Here is a 14,445-nt window from a genome sequence, read left to right on the forward strand (position 1 = left end):
CGACTTAGTGAAAACAGGTCAGTGACCCACATGTTGAGATCCTCTGCCATAAAGAGAGTAGGTCTGTGCTTTCAGCTGATGTTGACCAAACTATCTATTCTATCTCAAAGTTTTAGCAGGAATAAGATTCTTCAGACCAGGCTGAAGTTTTCAAATCAAGTGGTGAATTTTGTTCTCTGTGCAAACTTGTGTTTAGTGTCCTGTTCTGATGGAGCTCAAGTTGTGCATTGCTGCTGTAGCCTCTCTGCTTTAACATGGTGTTTTTCAACCTTGGGGCCTTGACCCCATGTGGGGTTGCCTGAAATTTAAATGGGGTCACCCAAAATGTCTAGTAATTAATAAAAAAGAATCAATTCAAAACACAATCTAAAACAACTGTATTCTATACTTTTAGTATCTCATTTATAAATCTAGTTTAATAAAATGCAGTAAAAAGAAAAACATAAATTAAATTAAATAGATCTCGTCACTTTGTGCACTAATCCTGGCTACTCTATCTGTTACACGGTGTAACAAATATGATCACGAAAATAATATAGAAAAAAAAATTGTAATACCAAAAAATGGGGTCACGATCAAAAAAAGAGTGGAAACCACTGCTTTAACACATCCTACAGCCAAGGAATTCCTGTTGAACTTTCATCTCAAACCAGTCTGACCAATATTTTGTAACCTTTGACTGTTAACACAGTCAGCATTTTTGTCTGTGAAAATCCCAACATACGTGTAATTTTTAATGCAGCAGCAATGTATACAAGTGTTTATCATTATTTTTTATGTCCAGTTTGACTTTCAGCAGCTCGCCTTCCTCACATCTTTATGGTCGATGTTCTTTTCACAGCAAATTTCAATTTAGCCGTTAAGGTTCAAATTATGACAATATACTTATCTGATTTGTCATCCCCTACACACCGACTTGCCACTTCATTCAAAATGAGCCACGTTCCAACTATGATCTTCAGTTTTTCAAAATTCTAATCTTAGTTTTAATCATCCTTCACTGGGTTGCGTTTAACATTCAGTCTTGTTTTGGTTAGTTGAAAAAGAATGGTTAAAAATACTGGAGAGTGTAAAAATCTGATCCAAACTCACAAAACAGTTCAATAAAGAAGCCTCACACGTACATCAGTGTGATATTTTATTTGGTCAGAGAAGGAATGCATACAATACAAGTGTAGAAAATGTTTATTTTTCTGTACGGGGGTCTGCTGGTAGCTCACAGCGAGCACAAGGCAAACTAAACTCTGAGCAGGACCAAGACGGAGAGAGACAAACACATTTACACACCCTTTCATAAATTAGCCCTCCTGGTAAATAGTGATGCAAATTATCTTACGTGTTTTTATATATTGCAAAAAAAAAAGAAAGAAAACCCCAGGAATAAAAAAACCATCCTTACACCACCGTGCTACAGTGATGCGGTTCTGCACGCTTGTTTAAATCCTTTATTTTGAATGACCGAAGGCAGAAAAATCCCCAACAAAAGGTTATTTTTAGGGGATTTTTCAGCCAACCTATAAAGTAATTCCCTGGAAAACTGAAATGCACTGTTTAGCCTTCATTCAACGAAATACAAATTACGTTTAACGTGTTGAATTTGTCAGAAATGCTCCCAAGTAATTCTGCAATGGCAGACTTTTAAAGCGTCCAATCACAGCTTCCAGAGGTTTGTGCTGTGATCATCATGTATAAAGCCGCCTTGTAAGGAATTACTTTGGAGAATTTAATGACAAACAATCATGGCTAATTCAGTACATTAAAAAAAAAATATATTGATGATAATCAACTTCACCTTTAAGTGTTTCACATCATCCGACTATAGAGGCCTGAAGGCTTTACTCTGCAGACATCACTTAGAAACTCAGAAAGGAAGGTGTCAAAAAGAGGGAATGTATCTTTAACACATTTTTTTGCGCGTTCGATATAAGAAAGCTTTTTTAAGTAGTAGAGTATAGAACTTATTGGATGGAGCAGTTATATATATGAATACACACAGAAATACAAAAAAAGAAACAATCATATATATCAGAGTGATACGTTCAAGACAACCTTCCTATTTCATCTTTTGGAGGAAGGATCGAATCTCCTGTGGTTTGTAGCCCCATGGCCCCTGATCTCCCTGAAAGAAGAAAAGCATTAATGAAGGATAACTTTTTTGATGTTGCTGTTGAAAAAGGGACAATAACAGGCATGTTTGTGTCTGGTAATCAGCATTTCTCTCCTCAGTTTGGCTCCTAACCAGGAACTCTACTGTTTGTTTTTGCTCCTCGTCACGCAATAGCGTGAGTTCAAACAGTGCACGGACCAACACACCCACTTGAAGCAAACCACGCAATTTCACGACAAGTGGTTGAATGACTTCCACCCGTGACTTCCGCCATGTTTGTTGGATTTCTGTGAAGGGTGTGACATCTCACCTTGAAAACGACTTTCCCAGCCTGCAGCACGTACAGCCTCTCTGGCATGGCGCCGTATTTAGTGCTGGTGATGTTAGTCATGTCATCCACCACTATGGGACAGAGGGGATCCTCCTTAAGCAGAATCTTTGCTGCAGATATTCTCTCCTCGAGGTTCTTGTGCAGCTTGATGGCAACGTTGTTAGTGAAAGCCCATCCATCTGAGATAGAGATCAGATAATGGGAATAGCAGGAATGTAGCAGAACGACAAACGCCAGGAACACACAGCCAATCACAATGTTTAATGACTCAAGATCCCACAGCAGATTTGAACCCACCACCCTCTGGTTACAGGTCTGCTACTTAAACCAATAGATCAGGTGGGGCTGCCAGGTAAACCAAAAGAACAGGATTGAGGGTGTTGTTATCTCATCTTTATCAGATATTATCCAACTGATCTTTTAGCAAATACAAGCCTTAAAACCCGTAGTCTTTATTCAAGGCTTTTGTCATGATCGGCAACAACTGGAAGTGGGTTTATTAGGTGTATCACTTAATGGCATTTATAATAAATAAATACACAAGAGCACAAAGTTCATGTCCAGATATGCACATGATGACATGATTTGGTCTTTGGCATGAATAGTTAGGCTTTGATCAAAACTGCATACTGACGTACTATACACTACTATATACTATAAGTGTGGTTAGGAGGATTAGGATGATGACCGTTCCCACTGAAATATACTGCCAAATTTCCCAAGATGCGTTTCAAACCTACAATTACCAAAACCTGAAGTACACTGAGGCTGAATATCTCTGTTCATTCTCCACCTTTGGAAGTCCTGAAAACATTTTAAGCGAGAAAGTGACCAAGTAGAATATCAACAGGTGGTCACTTGAACCACAAAACTCATGGAAAACACATTTCCTGCTGACATTTTGGAAATGTGCTACAGACAAAACTTCTGGCAAACTTCAAAACAAGAGCCCGATTTGCAAAAGGGTTAAAAACTAATGGAAGACAAGAAGAGATGCTTTTATTTTGAAATGTGAACGGACTATATTTTGACGTCAGACTTAGGATGAGTAGTATGCTAGTAGGTGATTTTAAACACTTTCCGTACTTTCAACAGAAAATACTGGTTTGAGTTCAAATGTCATACACAGATTAAGTAAATAAGTATGTCCAGAGTAAAAGCATGCTTATTTTACTATCGCATTTTTGGGGTCTTTTTCCCCTCACCACTATCACTATCGTGACGACCCAGTATCGTATATCGTCTCGTGAACTTTGCACATCATCCCTGCTCTAATACTTTTGTATTATATTTGTGTTGATCTTTCTCCACGTGGATCGAACAACGTCTCGTGGCTGTCTGCTTCCACCCACCTGTTGAATGAGCCTCGGCGATGTAGACCACGAGAAAGTCGGCAACACCGCTGAAGTCCTTGACGAGTTGCTTGAACTCGTCAAGTTTGTACATAAACGGAGGTCAGCTACAGCTTCCAAAGCTCAACACGAGCGGTCTGTTACCTGCAGCACACACACACACCGTTAGACTGACACACAATAACTAGTCTGTGGGACACTGATTGTAAAGTTGCACATGCTAAAATAAACAGCAACCTTTTGCAACATTTAGCAGCAAAACGCGTTTTTTTTTTTTTTTTTTTTTTTTTTTAATTTCCTTTTGACCAGATTTACAGCATTTTTTGTGTAAGCTGTGATGTTTTTTCTTGTAAAAATGTAATTAAATATTAAATCTAAATAATGCATTTAAATATAAATGTTAAATCTAAATGTAAATGTTAAATCAAAATGTTAAATGAGAGCTTTAATTGGTACTTCTGGAGAATTTGCATATTCGCTAAATATTTAGTTTCACCCATGACATTTAGATTTAAAATTACCATTGACATTATATTTTTATGAAAAAAAAGAAATACCACAAATATTCCTGTAAATCTGGTAAAAAGTAAATACGCTTAAAAAACGTTTTCATGTTACTGTTGACCAGATTTACGGCGACATTTGTGTATTTTGGGATGTTTTTTTTTATTGCCAGAATGTAATGTCAATGTTAAATCTAAATGCTAGATTGAAATAAAAATGTCAAATCTAAATCCAAATGTTAAATCCAAGTGTAAAATGTGAACGTTATTTCGGTGCTGCTGGCGAATTTGCACATTAGCTAAATATTTAGTTTCACCCGTGACATTGAGATTTAACATTTAGATTTTGATTTAACATTTAGATTTAACATTGACATTTTTATGAGAAAAGAAATCCCACAAATTTCACAAATATTGCTGTAAATGTGGTCAAAAGTGACATTTAAAAAACACGTGATTTGTTGCTAAATGTTGCTGATTATTTTGGGCGACTTTATGGGCGCCCCGGTCAGGTCAGGTCAGATCAGATCAGATCAGATCAGAAAGGTGGTGTACCTTTCAGAAAGGAGCAGATGCTGGCCTTCTCTCCGCTCATGTTGACCACGGGTGAATCTGGAGCTGCTCCCCCTAGGAAGGCCTCCTGTCCCAGGGACTGCCAAGTGTTCCTGGCACCAGTCTTAATGAAGGTGAAGGACATGAAGGTGAGACCCCAGTCCTCGTACCTAAATCTGGGATTCTGCGTCATTGTGATCGATTCGCCCATTTTGAGGATCACTTTCTTGGTGAAACCTGGAGCGATGAGATGTAGAATCCTTAAGGTGAGGTGGAGCCCGATCATGTAGACGAACATGAAGAGGGCCGACACGTAGACCATCAGTTTCTGGAGGAACATGTTTACTGGTCTCTGTTGCTCCTTCCGCACTCTACGCTATGTTTGATAAACTCACTAAGCTCCGCCCACTCCCACTCTACACTAACGCTGCCTTCACTGACCACCCACATGCTCGGACTTTAGACACTCAATAAACAGTGACCCCCAACATGGTGAAAGACAAATCAACTGGTCATAGATTAAAGGTCTATTTTTACCTTTTTGTTGTTTGTTACATTTCCATGAATGTATGACTGAGAAAGGCGATCGCATATTCAGTAAGGCTTGAAAAACTGTTTGGGGAGTAGAATTTAAGGCTGTTTTTCTACATGTCCAAATACAAGTCAATACCATTTTCTCTTAACAATGTCTTATAGCAGAGGACAGCTTTTATCACAGCAGGGGCCAAACTGTGGTTGTGATTCAAGGGCCACATTAACAGGATGACCAATCTAAGCACTACACTAACACAGAAAAGTCAAAAGTTATGTGTTTTTGTTATCATTTTGTATAAACTTTTCTGTGTATTTTGTATGTTTTTGGAGTCAGTCTATTTTTGTTGCCGTTTCGTGTCATTTTGTTAATTTTTATAGGCATCTCGTCAATTTTATGTCAGTTTTTTCTGTTTCTGTCATTTTGTGTATTTGTGTCATCATTTTATGTGTTTTGTCTTAATTTTGTGTATTTTTGTTGCTGTTAATGTGTATCTTTCTCCAGTTTCTCTTTTTAGATTTTTTTTTTTTGTACTTTTAATTTGAGGGCCACTCAAAATTAGGCCGAGGGCCGCATCTGGCCCCTGGGCCTGTAGTTGCCAATGTCTGACCTGTTTGTTTGGATTCAAACACTTTTTTAAAAATTGAAAATAAGTTTTTTCATGAAGAAAAAAAAACTTTTTTTAATTGAATAATAAAGATATAAATCTACCTCCATACAATCTCTGATTTCAGAAATGAACATTTAGTTAAAATTTCTCATAAAATCACCCCAGAACATTATGAAAACAGCTATTTCAGCTCTAAAGGGTGGGTCGACCAAAACTTTATAGATTTGGAGTAAAATGTCATTGCAGTTTGTGTGCATGTTAAGGCAGATGTCCTGATGCTTTTGGCAGTATTGTGTATGTGATTCCATCTTGTCATTTTTAAGTTCTGATGGCTTAATAATATAACAACAAGGCTTTTGGGACAACTTGATGCAAATGTGACATTTTTCCAACATGATAACGATCAAAACTGACTCATAAAGGCATTTTTAGATGACCTCAACTCTAGTAAACACCTTTGGGATTAAGTGGAATGGCTTGTGTGAGTCACAGCCTCATGGCCAACATCGCTGTCTTAGCTCACAAAGGCCCATAAAAGAATGGTCACTGACTGCCAGAAAACTGTTGACTTCAAGTTGAGTGGAAAGGATTCTTTAAGACACGAGGCTGTTGGAGCCTCAAAGATGGGACAACTTCATTTGAATGAAAATTGCTTTCATTTCTTGTGCCACCAATATGCAAGGCCAGTTCATTACATGTAGATTCCAAAGATCCATAAAACCTCTATGATCAGCCACACTAATGATGTTGTATATGTCCCCACTTGTGTAAATACCGAATATCTATTGATTACCAAACTTGAATGAGATCTGACCACATCTGGAAACAAATGCCTATTGGAAATGAAAAATAACTGCATAGGCCTTTATTCCCAGGATGCTTTTGTGTATATCTTTCCTACAGTAATAAGGACAAAGGTTTGTTCTATTTAGTTCATTTTAATATAGTCTATCTTGTGTGTTTTCCATCAGCGCGTGAAGAGATCCAGTCATTCCAGTGTCTCACTTCCTCATTTTTAAAACACCAGGTTGACACTAACTATCAGCAGCAAGAGAAGCATCTCCTCACAATTTGCAGTGATGGATAGATAGATAAACACTTTATTGATCCAGAAGGAAATTGTGCAGCAATCTGTTGCTCCCATTCACACAAACAGAGCAGGGCCTATACAGAATTAAGAAGTGAAACACACACACACACACACACACACACACACACACACACACACACACACACACACACACACACACACACACACACACACACACACAGCAAGACATTTCCCTGTTTTTAAGTTGCTTTTTTTACCCCCTAATGTTGCCACAGGATTTTAATAACTAAAACAGACATGGGCAACTTCTAGTGGCCCTTGGTCTTATTTTGTGCAGCCCCCAAAATAAAAGCACAAAATGACAGAGAATTACACAAAATATCAGCAACACATGCATTTACTCCAAAAAACACAGAAGATGACTACAATTGTTTAGAAAAATAACAGAGAAATATTTAAAACAACAACAAAAATGACACAAACAGATAATGGCAACAAAAATATGCAAGATTACAACAGAATCACTCAACCACCCCTTTTTTTTCTTTTTTTTTTGCTGTATTATTGCTCAGGTTGGTCATGTTTCTAATTTCTGACATAAACCTTATATATAATGTGGACCACGGATCAGACAATTACATTATTGTGGGCCCCACAGTGATAAAAGTTCCCTGTCTCTGAACAACAACAATATGACGTTCTCTACCTTCTATTTAAATAATCTTCCCTCCCTTGACGTCTATAATAACTGAAGGGCCACTAGATGGTGCTGCAGAATGGTATTTCACATGTGTGGCCCAACACTCCTCACACTGTTACATAGAGAAACGAAGAGAAAAACATATTACGCATTTAGATTTTTATAAAATATGTGCATTTTACGCAAAAAAAAAAAACCAAAAAAAAAACAACCCAAAAACAAACAAACAAAACAAAACTCTTTGCATGCATTTCCTAGATTATCATGGGATTGAAGCATGCAAAGAATTATGTGCAATGTCTGTTGTTTTAGAATATTTGTAAATATGTATTTGAATGAATTGAATATGTTTTGGATTGACGGCATGCATAATCATATAAGTAGATAATAACTGCAACATTTTGTCTGTCTGCACATTTGTTCAAAAACTAAATGCAACTCTAATTATATTTAGATTAAAACAATCCAATATAGGCTATATGATTGGATAAACCCCATCCAGTCAATCACTTGGTTCAATCTTAGCAGTACAATTGGATAACAATGTTGTCAGTCAACTCATCAGCTTGTCCAGTTTGTGTCTTGTGAGAAAAACATTTCAGTTCAAACTATCTCTAAAATTGTCAACAACAACTTTAACAAGTTGATAAGTTTTCCCAGATTGATCTAATGTCTTATATACATTTGTGAAATAAAAAACAAACAAACAAATTATTAGATAAAATCATAGCCCAAGCATACACATGTAGCTACATAATCTTGGAGAGAAGACTATAGTGCGTAGTGCGCCATTACGCATTGCCCTTTTACGCATATGCTTTGGAACGCTGCCCATCTTTAAAATCGTATTCACGACATAATGTAATCCATTGCTGTGATCCACCCACTGTATTTGTTGGTTGTAGAGCAGAAAATCTGAAGTTTTCCCCGTCAGTCTTTCTGAAGGGAGGGGTGCATCGGATGCTCATGTCTGGTCCTCATTGGAGGAGGCTGTGGCTCAGGTTTACACATGCGTTAGTCTTTCTCACTCTTGTCATAAACATGAAAATGATGTGCGCAATTTGACTTTTTGTATTCCCGATCAGCTCAATGGATCAGGTAATTCCTGCTGCTGTTAGAAGGTGCTTCTGATGGATAAGCAATATCATTAAGTGTGTGTTTGCCGTCTGTTGGGTGCAGGTAGTGTGAGCAGCCGTGCATGGAAAAGCGCACTTCTCAATGCAGAACCCCTCAGCGCTGTTCGGGATGGTGAGCCACTGTCAGACACCGACTTTCATGGACTTTCCCAGCTTGACGCTCGCTGTTTACGGCCCCAAAGGGAGCGGAGGATACGGGTCCCAGCTGTGCCGGAGCTCCCACGATGGAGCGGCTCACATGAGCAGCAGCAGCCCGAAGAGAGAGGAAAAGTCACCCAGAAGTTCACGGATGTGCTTCATGGTTCCTCCTGTTCAAGGTACGGACATGATGACATGATGCTGCGAAACATACAGGAACTCACCTTTCACCAAATGCACGTTTTTCCACTGGTTTTAGGGGAAACAAGCAGGACATTATTATTATTGAATTGAATCATTGCTTAAAAATCCTCTACCCTCTGTTGTAGATAACTCTGTTTACAAATGCAACGCAAGTTTGTAAGTTTAAGTTTCAGAAGTGACTTACTGTACATCTATGATCCAATCAGAATCCAAGTATTGGCTCTGTGGCACTGGTTCCCAAACTGGGGTGCTTGAACACCTCTTAGGAGGTACACATAATCATTTGTCAGTTTATTTTTTATTCATTTATTTATTTTACATGCACACAGTCTTTTTTACGCATCCATCAATAATAATTTGTGGCACAAACTCTTTAAAATGCACCAAAAGGTGAAGTTCAAATTCTAAAACGACAGAAATAAATGAATAAAAACGCCTACATTCAAGGTTAATGTTGGACGAGACACAGTAAATAGTTAAGACGAGAAGAAATGAAGGCTAATGGGTAAACGGGGCAATAAAGTTTAGGATACACTGCAAGCGATATAGGAATTATGTATTGAAATAATCAATTCATTGACTTAAATCGATTTTCTCTTCATTGGTCCTATATATTGATTAATAAAATCTTAAAATTGATCTTTTTTTCCACTTTGTGCATTGCATTGCACTCAATTCTTAATGTGAACATCAATATTTTTAGTCCTGCAACAAGTTAGAGTTAGTTTCTACTGTTTACGGCATTATTTCTCTGAGAAGCTCTTACACATTCAAGTAAAATTTGCACTGAAAAAAAAAAAAAAAGCATTAACCAAATTATTAGTCAAATGGAACCCAAATGAATCGAGCCCTTTGGGAAATCTGAAACGATACCCAGCTCTAATATTAATATATCTCTGTGCAGCTGCCAAGTTTATGTACGTTTGTGTCAAAATATTAATAACGCCTCATTAATTCATTGACTTATTTAGTACAGTGTGCATGTTTGAACCGCTCAAGATGTATTTATTTGACTCACATTCTATGTGTTTTTTTTATTGGCTTGGCATGAGCTCATGGTTAAAAGCAACATTTTAAAAACAGCAATTACATAGATGAAATACAGCCTGTCATACACGGACAGCATCCAGAGTGGAAACTGGGCTCCAGGTCTCTGTGGCAGCCCTCTCCTCTCTAAGAGCAGTGGTAGTCACTGGCCCCATCCCTAAATTAAGATTGGACTGAATGGACGTTTTATATTAGTAATCATTCTCACAGCAAGAACGGGATCAACCAAATTTGATTGCTGTTTCTTCTCTCTAAACACAAACCATATGTGCTGTGAATGTGTAGCAGCATTTATGAGCTCTGTTTGGAGCCCAGTGGTGCCTTCAGCCTCTTCCATCCGCAACATCCCCAAAGCCGAATGAATCGTCTCATTGTCTTTGCCACGCTTTTGATCTCGCTTCAATTGTGGCATCGCACAATGTGTTGTGTATTTTATGGATTTAGTGGCGGTCATTAAGGTTGAAGCAGTAAGATTTGGGCTTGACTTTGCGAAACAATTTATGAACATTTGATATTTCTTTGCCTGCTATTTTAATGAGTTGTGGAAGTCGGAGCGTATCCTGAAATGTGCTGATTCAGCTGCAGTTTTTGGATTGAAGTTTTTTTTTTTTTTTTTTCACATTGATTCTCAAAGCTGAGGTTATTCAAATGTGATCAAATCCTTTTGTGAAAATGTGTAATTGATGTGGTTTGACTGTCTCTTCTGGTGAGTGTGGACTATGAACGTGATCTCAGTAATCATCAGTCTTTTGTATCATGCCTCATTTCAGGCTGATCGTATTACGTCCTCCTATTAGAACACAGAGCTGGAGTTTAAGCCACATTCCTCGGCATAACTTCAGATTTATCCTGAAAAATGAATCTGCACAAACAAAAGTGAACGCTAGTCCACACACGGAGGCTGTAGGACGTCATCTTTGATGGTTTCTAATTAGATCAGAGTTGCAAATCTGATTTTAGAGGAGATTTTAGGAATCTTTATTTCTTGTGCATGAGCGTTGAATGCACAAGTTAACACTGAGGACTGAGGGGGAGGATTTTTTTAATTAAAAGCTCATTCAAAATGACGCAGCATGGACATTAAATGACTATGACATCAACTACAGTACTGTACTCCACTTCCGACATGATACCAATGTTGCATCCTAGAGTATTGGCCAATATCAATTTTGATACACATACAGCACAGCTCATACATACTTTTATTACATATTTTGTAATGTGGAATGTTTAGAAAATGCTTGATCAGGTCATATTACTGTCCCCTTTAACTATCAACCAATAGATTACATACATTTTAACCTTAAAGTTCAGAATATTTTAGAATGGAATAAAAATATAAATAAAAATAAACAAAATAAAAACATTATATATTATATTACAGATTTTAGATGCAGGCTGATGTAATCTGATATTTTTTTTAATTTTTTTTTTTGTCAGCTGATGTCAGACCGATATCTGAAATCAATACTAGATCCAGACACCCTTAAAAAATGCCCAGTCAAATCACACACAAAAATATAATCTTCTGAAATTTTCATTGCAAAAAGCTAAATCTGTAGTTACAGACACAAATAGACATTTAAAAAAAAATAAATAAATAAATAAATAAATAAATAAATAAAAAATAGACATTTAAAACTCTTTTTACAGTACCTTATGATGTTTTTTAATGATGATTGTGTCTGAATTTGCTTGAATCTTTGAAGTGTAGTTGAATGTTGCTGGGAGGGGCATGTGCAACTTCATCACACCAACATTTACACCTGAAATATTCTGCAGCCCAAGGCGGAAACATTTCTGCAGGCAGACACAGCAGATGTGATGGTATAAAACCTTGATGTTTCTTGAAGCTCTAAGCACATACTGTATGCTCTGGTCAAAAACACGTCATCAGTAGTTTAAAGCAAACCGTGTCATCCATACCTGCCTATCCTGCACAGCAGAGATAGGCAACTGTTATCACAGCGGGGCCACAAAAATTTGATAGTGTTTGACCCGAGGAGGGCCACTTAATCAACGTTCATGTCAGCATTTAATTGGTTAGTTAATAATGACCAAGCTGAGCATCAACACAGGAAAGAACACAGGGTGTTATTTATTTTCTGTCGATTTGCGCACTTTTTTTGTTGTTTTGTATGTTTTTGAAGCCTTTTTTGTGTATATTTATGACAATTTGTGTATTTTTGTTGTCATTTTGTATACTTTTCTGTCATTTTGGGTAATTTTGTCTGTTTAGTTATCGTGTTCTGTTTTTTGTTATTACTTTGTATGTATTTAGAGCCAGTTTGTGTATTTCTGTTGTTGTTTTGTCTTTTTTAGTCAATTTTAGTATTTTTTTATCATTTTGTGTGTTTGTCCACAACTCTATTTTTGCAGTTCTTTCATGGATTTTTTCATCATTTTGTGTGTTTTCTGAGTGTAGTCTGGGGACCGCACAAAACTAGTCCGAGGGCCACATATGGCCCCCAGGCTAGAGCCTATCCCAGTTGACACAGGGCATTATGAAGCCGAGCTTACTTTAAATGGAAAGCAGGGGACATACTGGTCAGGCCTCCAGTCAAATGCACCAGTCTAACTCTGGAACCGACCCATTGCCCAACATCATGCATCAAGCAGAAACAAATAAATGCAGCCGTTTTTCCTGCTCTGGGACTTTTCTGTGTAAACTTTGCATGTTTTCTCCATACTCACATGCTTAACATCTTTTCACACAGAAATGAACTGAACTTCTTCCCATCAAACCCAATAAAGCACAGTAGCTCATGTTGATGCAAGAGCTCAGGTTCGGAAAGACGCTAAACGCTCCCTGAGTGCTGATCATCCTGAATCGGTGCCATTGCAACGTCGCTGTGCTATAAATATCCAAGCCCCGACAGGGAAAATATTGAGTTTGCAAAGATAAACACTTGACCTCTTATAGTCAGATCAGGTTTGGAAAAAGTGTGAACCCTCGCATCATTTGATATCTGACTTAAGTTCCTCCAGGACCCAGCGATGCTGTTGTGTTTGAGCTTACGCTAGGGGAAATATTTGAGTTAGAGGAGTGAGTGTGTTTGAGTCACACACTCCTTATGTCAGGTAAATGCCGGGTTCTGTCCGTCGCTGAACACTGATGAGATGAGTAATGAGCTTTCGGATTGGACCGTTGTCTGAAGCGAACGTTTGACATTTTTCTGGCTGTCTGCATCATCACACGTTTGTACTTCATCTACACACCTGCCTGTAAACACACGGAGATGCATATTTTAACATGATTCAGGCACTGTTTAACCTCCAAGCCTCACACAAACACTCTTATATACTCATAGGTGTGCACATATGCCCAGTTTTTCCAGTAAAAAAAAGCCTTTGGCATCAATGTTGAATTCCTTCAAACTGACTTAGTTTTCTGTATTTTCCCCAAATTTAGACATCGGACAGCAGGGTGATAATCTGACTTTTAATGAGCAACAACCAAGCATTACACAACGCCATTGGCCCTTTTCAGCGCGGCTTGATAGCAGCTTCATAGCAGCTTGTGAACATTTTCAATTGCACATTCATTCAAATCCATTGAAGTGTATTTATATTGTGCCAGATACAACATAGACACTTAACATGATATTCACAAAAGTAGGTTTTTTAATTGAAAGAAAGCAAACAGTCCAATGCAAACAAGCATGGACGAGGATACGCCAAAAAAAAAAAAAAAAAAAAAAACATCCTGCAGGACGAGAGTTGGTGAATGGGGTTAGTTAAGTGAAAAAAGAATGGAGCAGACAAAATAACATTAATAAGATGGCGTTAACTGGTCAGACTGGGAACCACAGAATAGATACCACTGAGATACCAGCAGGAAAGTACAGAAATATGGATTATATCAGTGATATCAACATGTAGTACTGCTCAAATCTACTAGATTTGGTTTACTGTTGCACAACTACACTTTATTAGTGAAGCAAAACATGTCTAAGCATTACATGTTATAATAAGGGGCAGGAAAAGCAAATTCAGGCTTTCAAAAACTGTACAACCAATCAGGGTTTTGGATTCGGTTATAATACAGCCATACTTTGCTTGCATTACATCTAGTTGTAATACAAGTTAATATTTTAGTACTACTAGTACAGGGGTTCTCAACTGGTCTCACCCTGGGACCCACATTTTTCTACGGTCATGACATCGCAGTTTTTTTTTAGA

The 14,445-nt window shown here is 37.7% G+C and overlaps 2 protein-coding genes across 3 annotated transcripts in view; one reads left to right on the forward strand and one right to left on the reverse strand.

Moving 5' to 3' along the window:
- Positions 1-1,125: 1,125 nt before the first annotated feature.
- Positions 1,126-5,246, reverse strand: dio1 (iodothyronine deiodinase 1). Its single transcript, XM_028443811.1, has 4 exons — positions 4,849-5,246; positions 3,791-3,934; positions 2,418-2,617; positions 1,126-2,119 (listed from the first exon to the last, which is right to left on the reverse strand). Exons 1-4 carry the CDS (start codon positions 5,183-5,185, stop codon positions 2,054-2,056), a joined length of 747 nt encoding a protein of 248 aa, XP_028299612.1. The 5' UTR covers positions 5,186-5,246; the 3' UTR covers positions 1,126-2,053.
- Positions 5,247-8,713: 3,467 nt separating this feature from the next.
- glis1b (GLIS family zinc finger 1b) overlaps positions 8,714-14,445 on the forward strand; it is a 94,691-nt gene continuing 88,959 nt past the window's right edge. For both annotated transcript variants that reach the window (XM_028444551.1, XM_028444552.1), the window contains exons 1-2: positions 8,714-8,836; positions 8,918-9,191. In XM_028444551.1, the coding sequence (XP_028300352.1) occupies positions 8,957-9,191 (235 nt within the window). In that variant the 5' untranslated portion in view covers positions 8,714-8,836; positions 8,918-8,956. The remainder of the gene's footprint in view (positions 8,837-8,917; positions 9,192-14,445) is intronic.

The sequence above is a fragment of the Gouania willdenowi genome, chromosome 4 (genome assembly GCF_900634775.1).
Source record: "Gouania willdenowi chromosome 4, fGouWil2.1, whole genome shotgun sequence".
NCBI lineage: Eukaryota > Metazoa > Chordata > Actinopteri > Blenniiformes > Gobiesocidae > Gouania > Gouania willdenowi.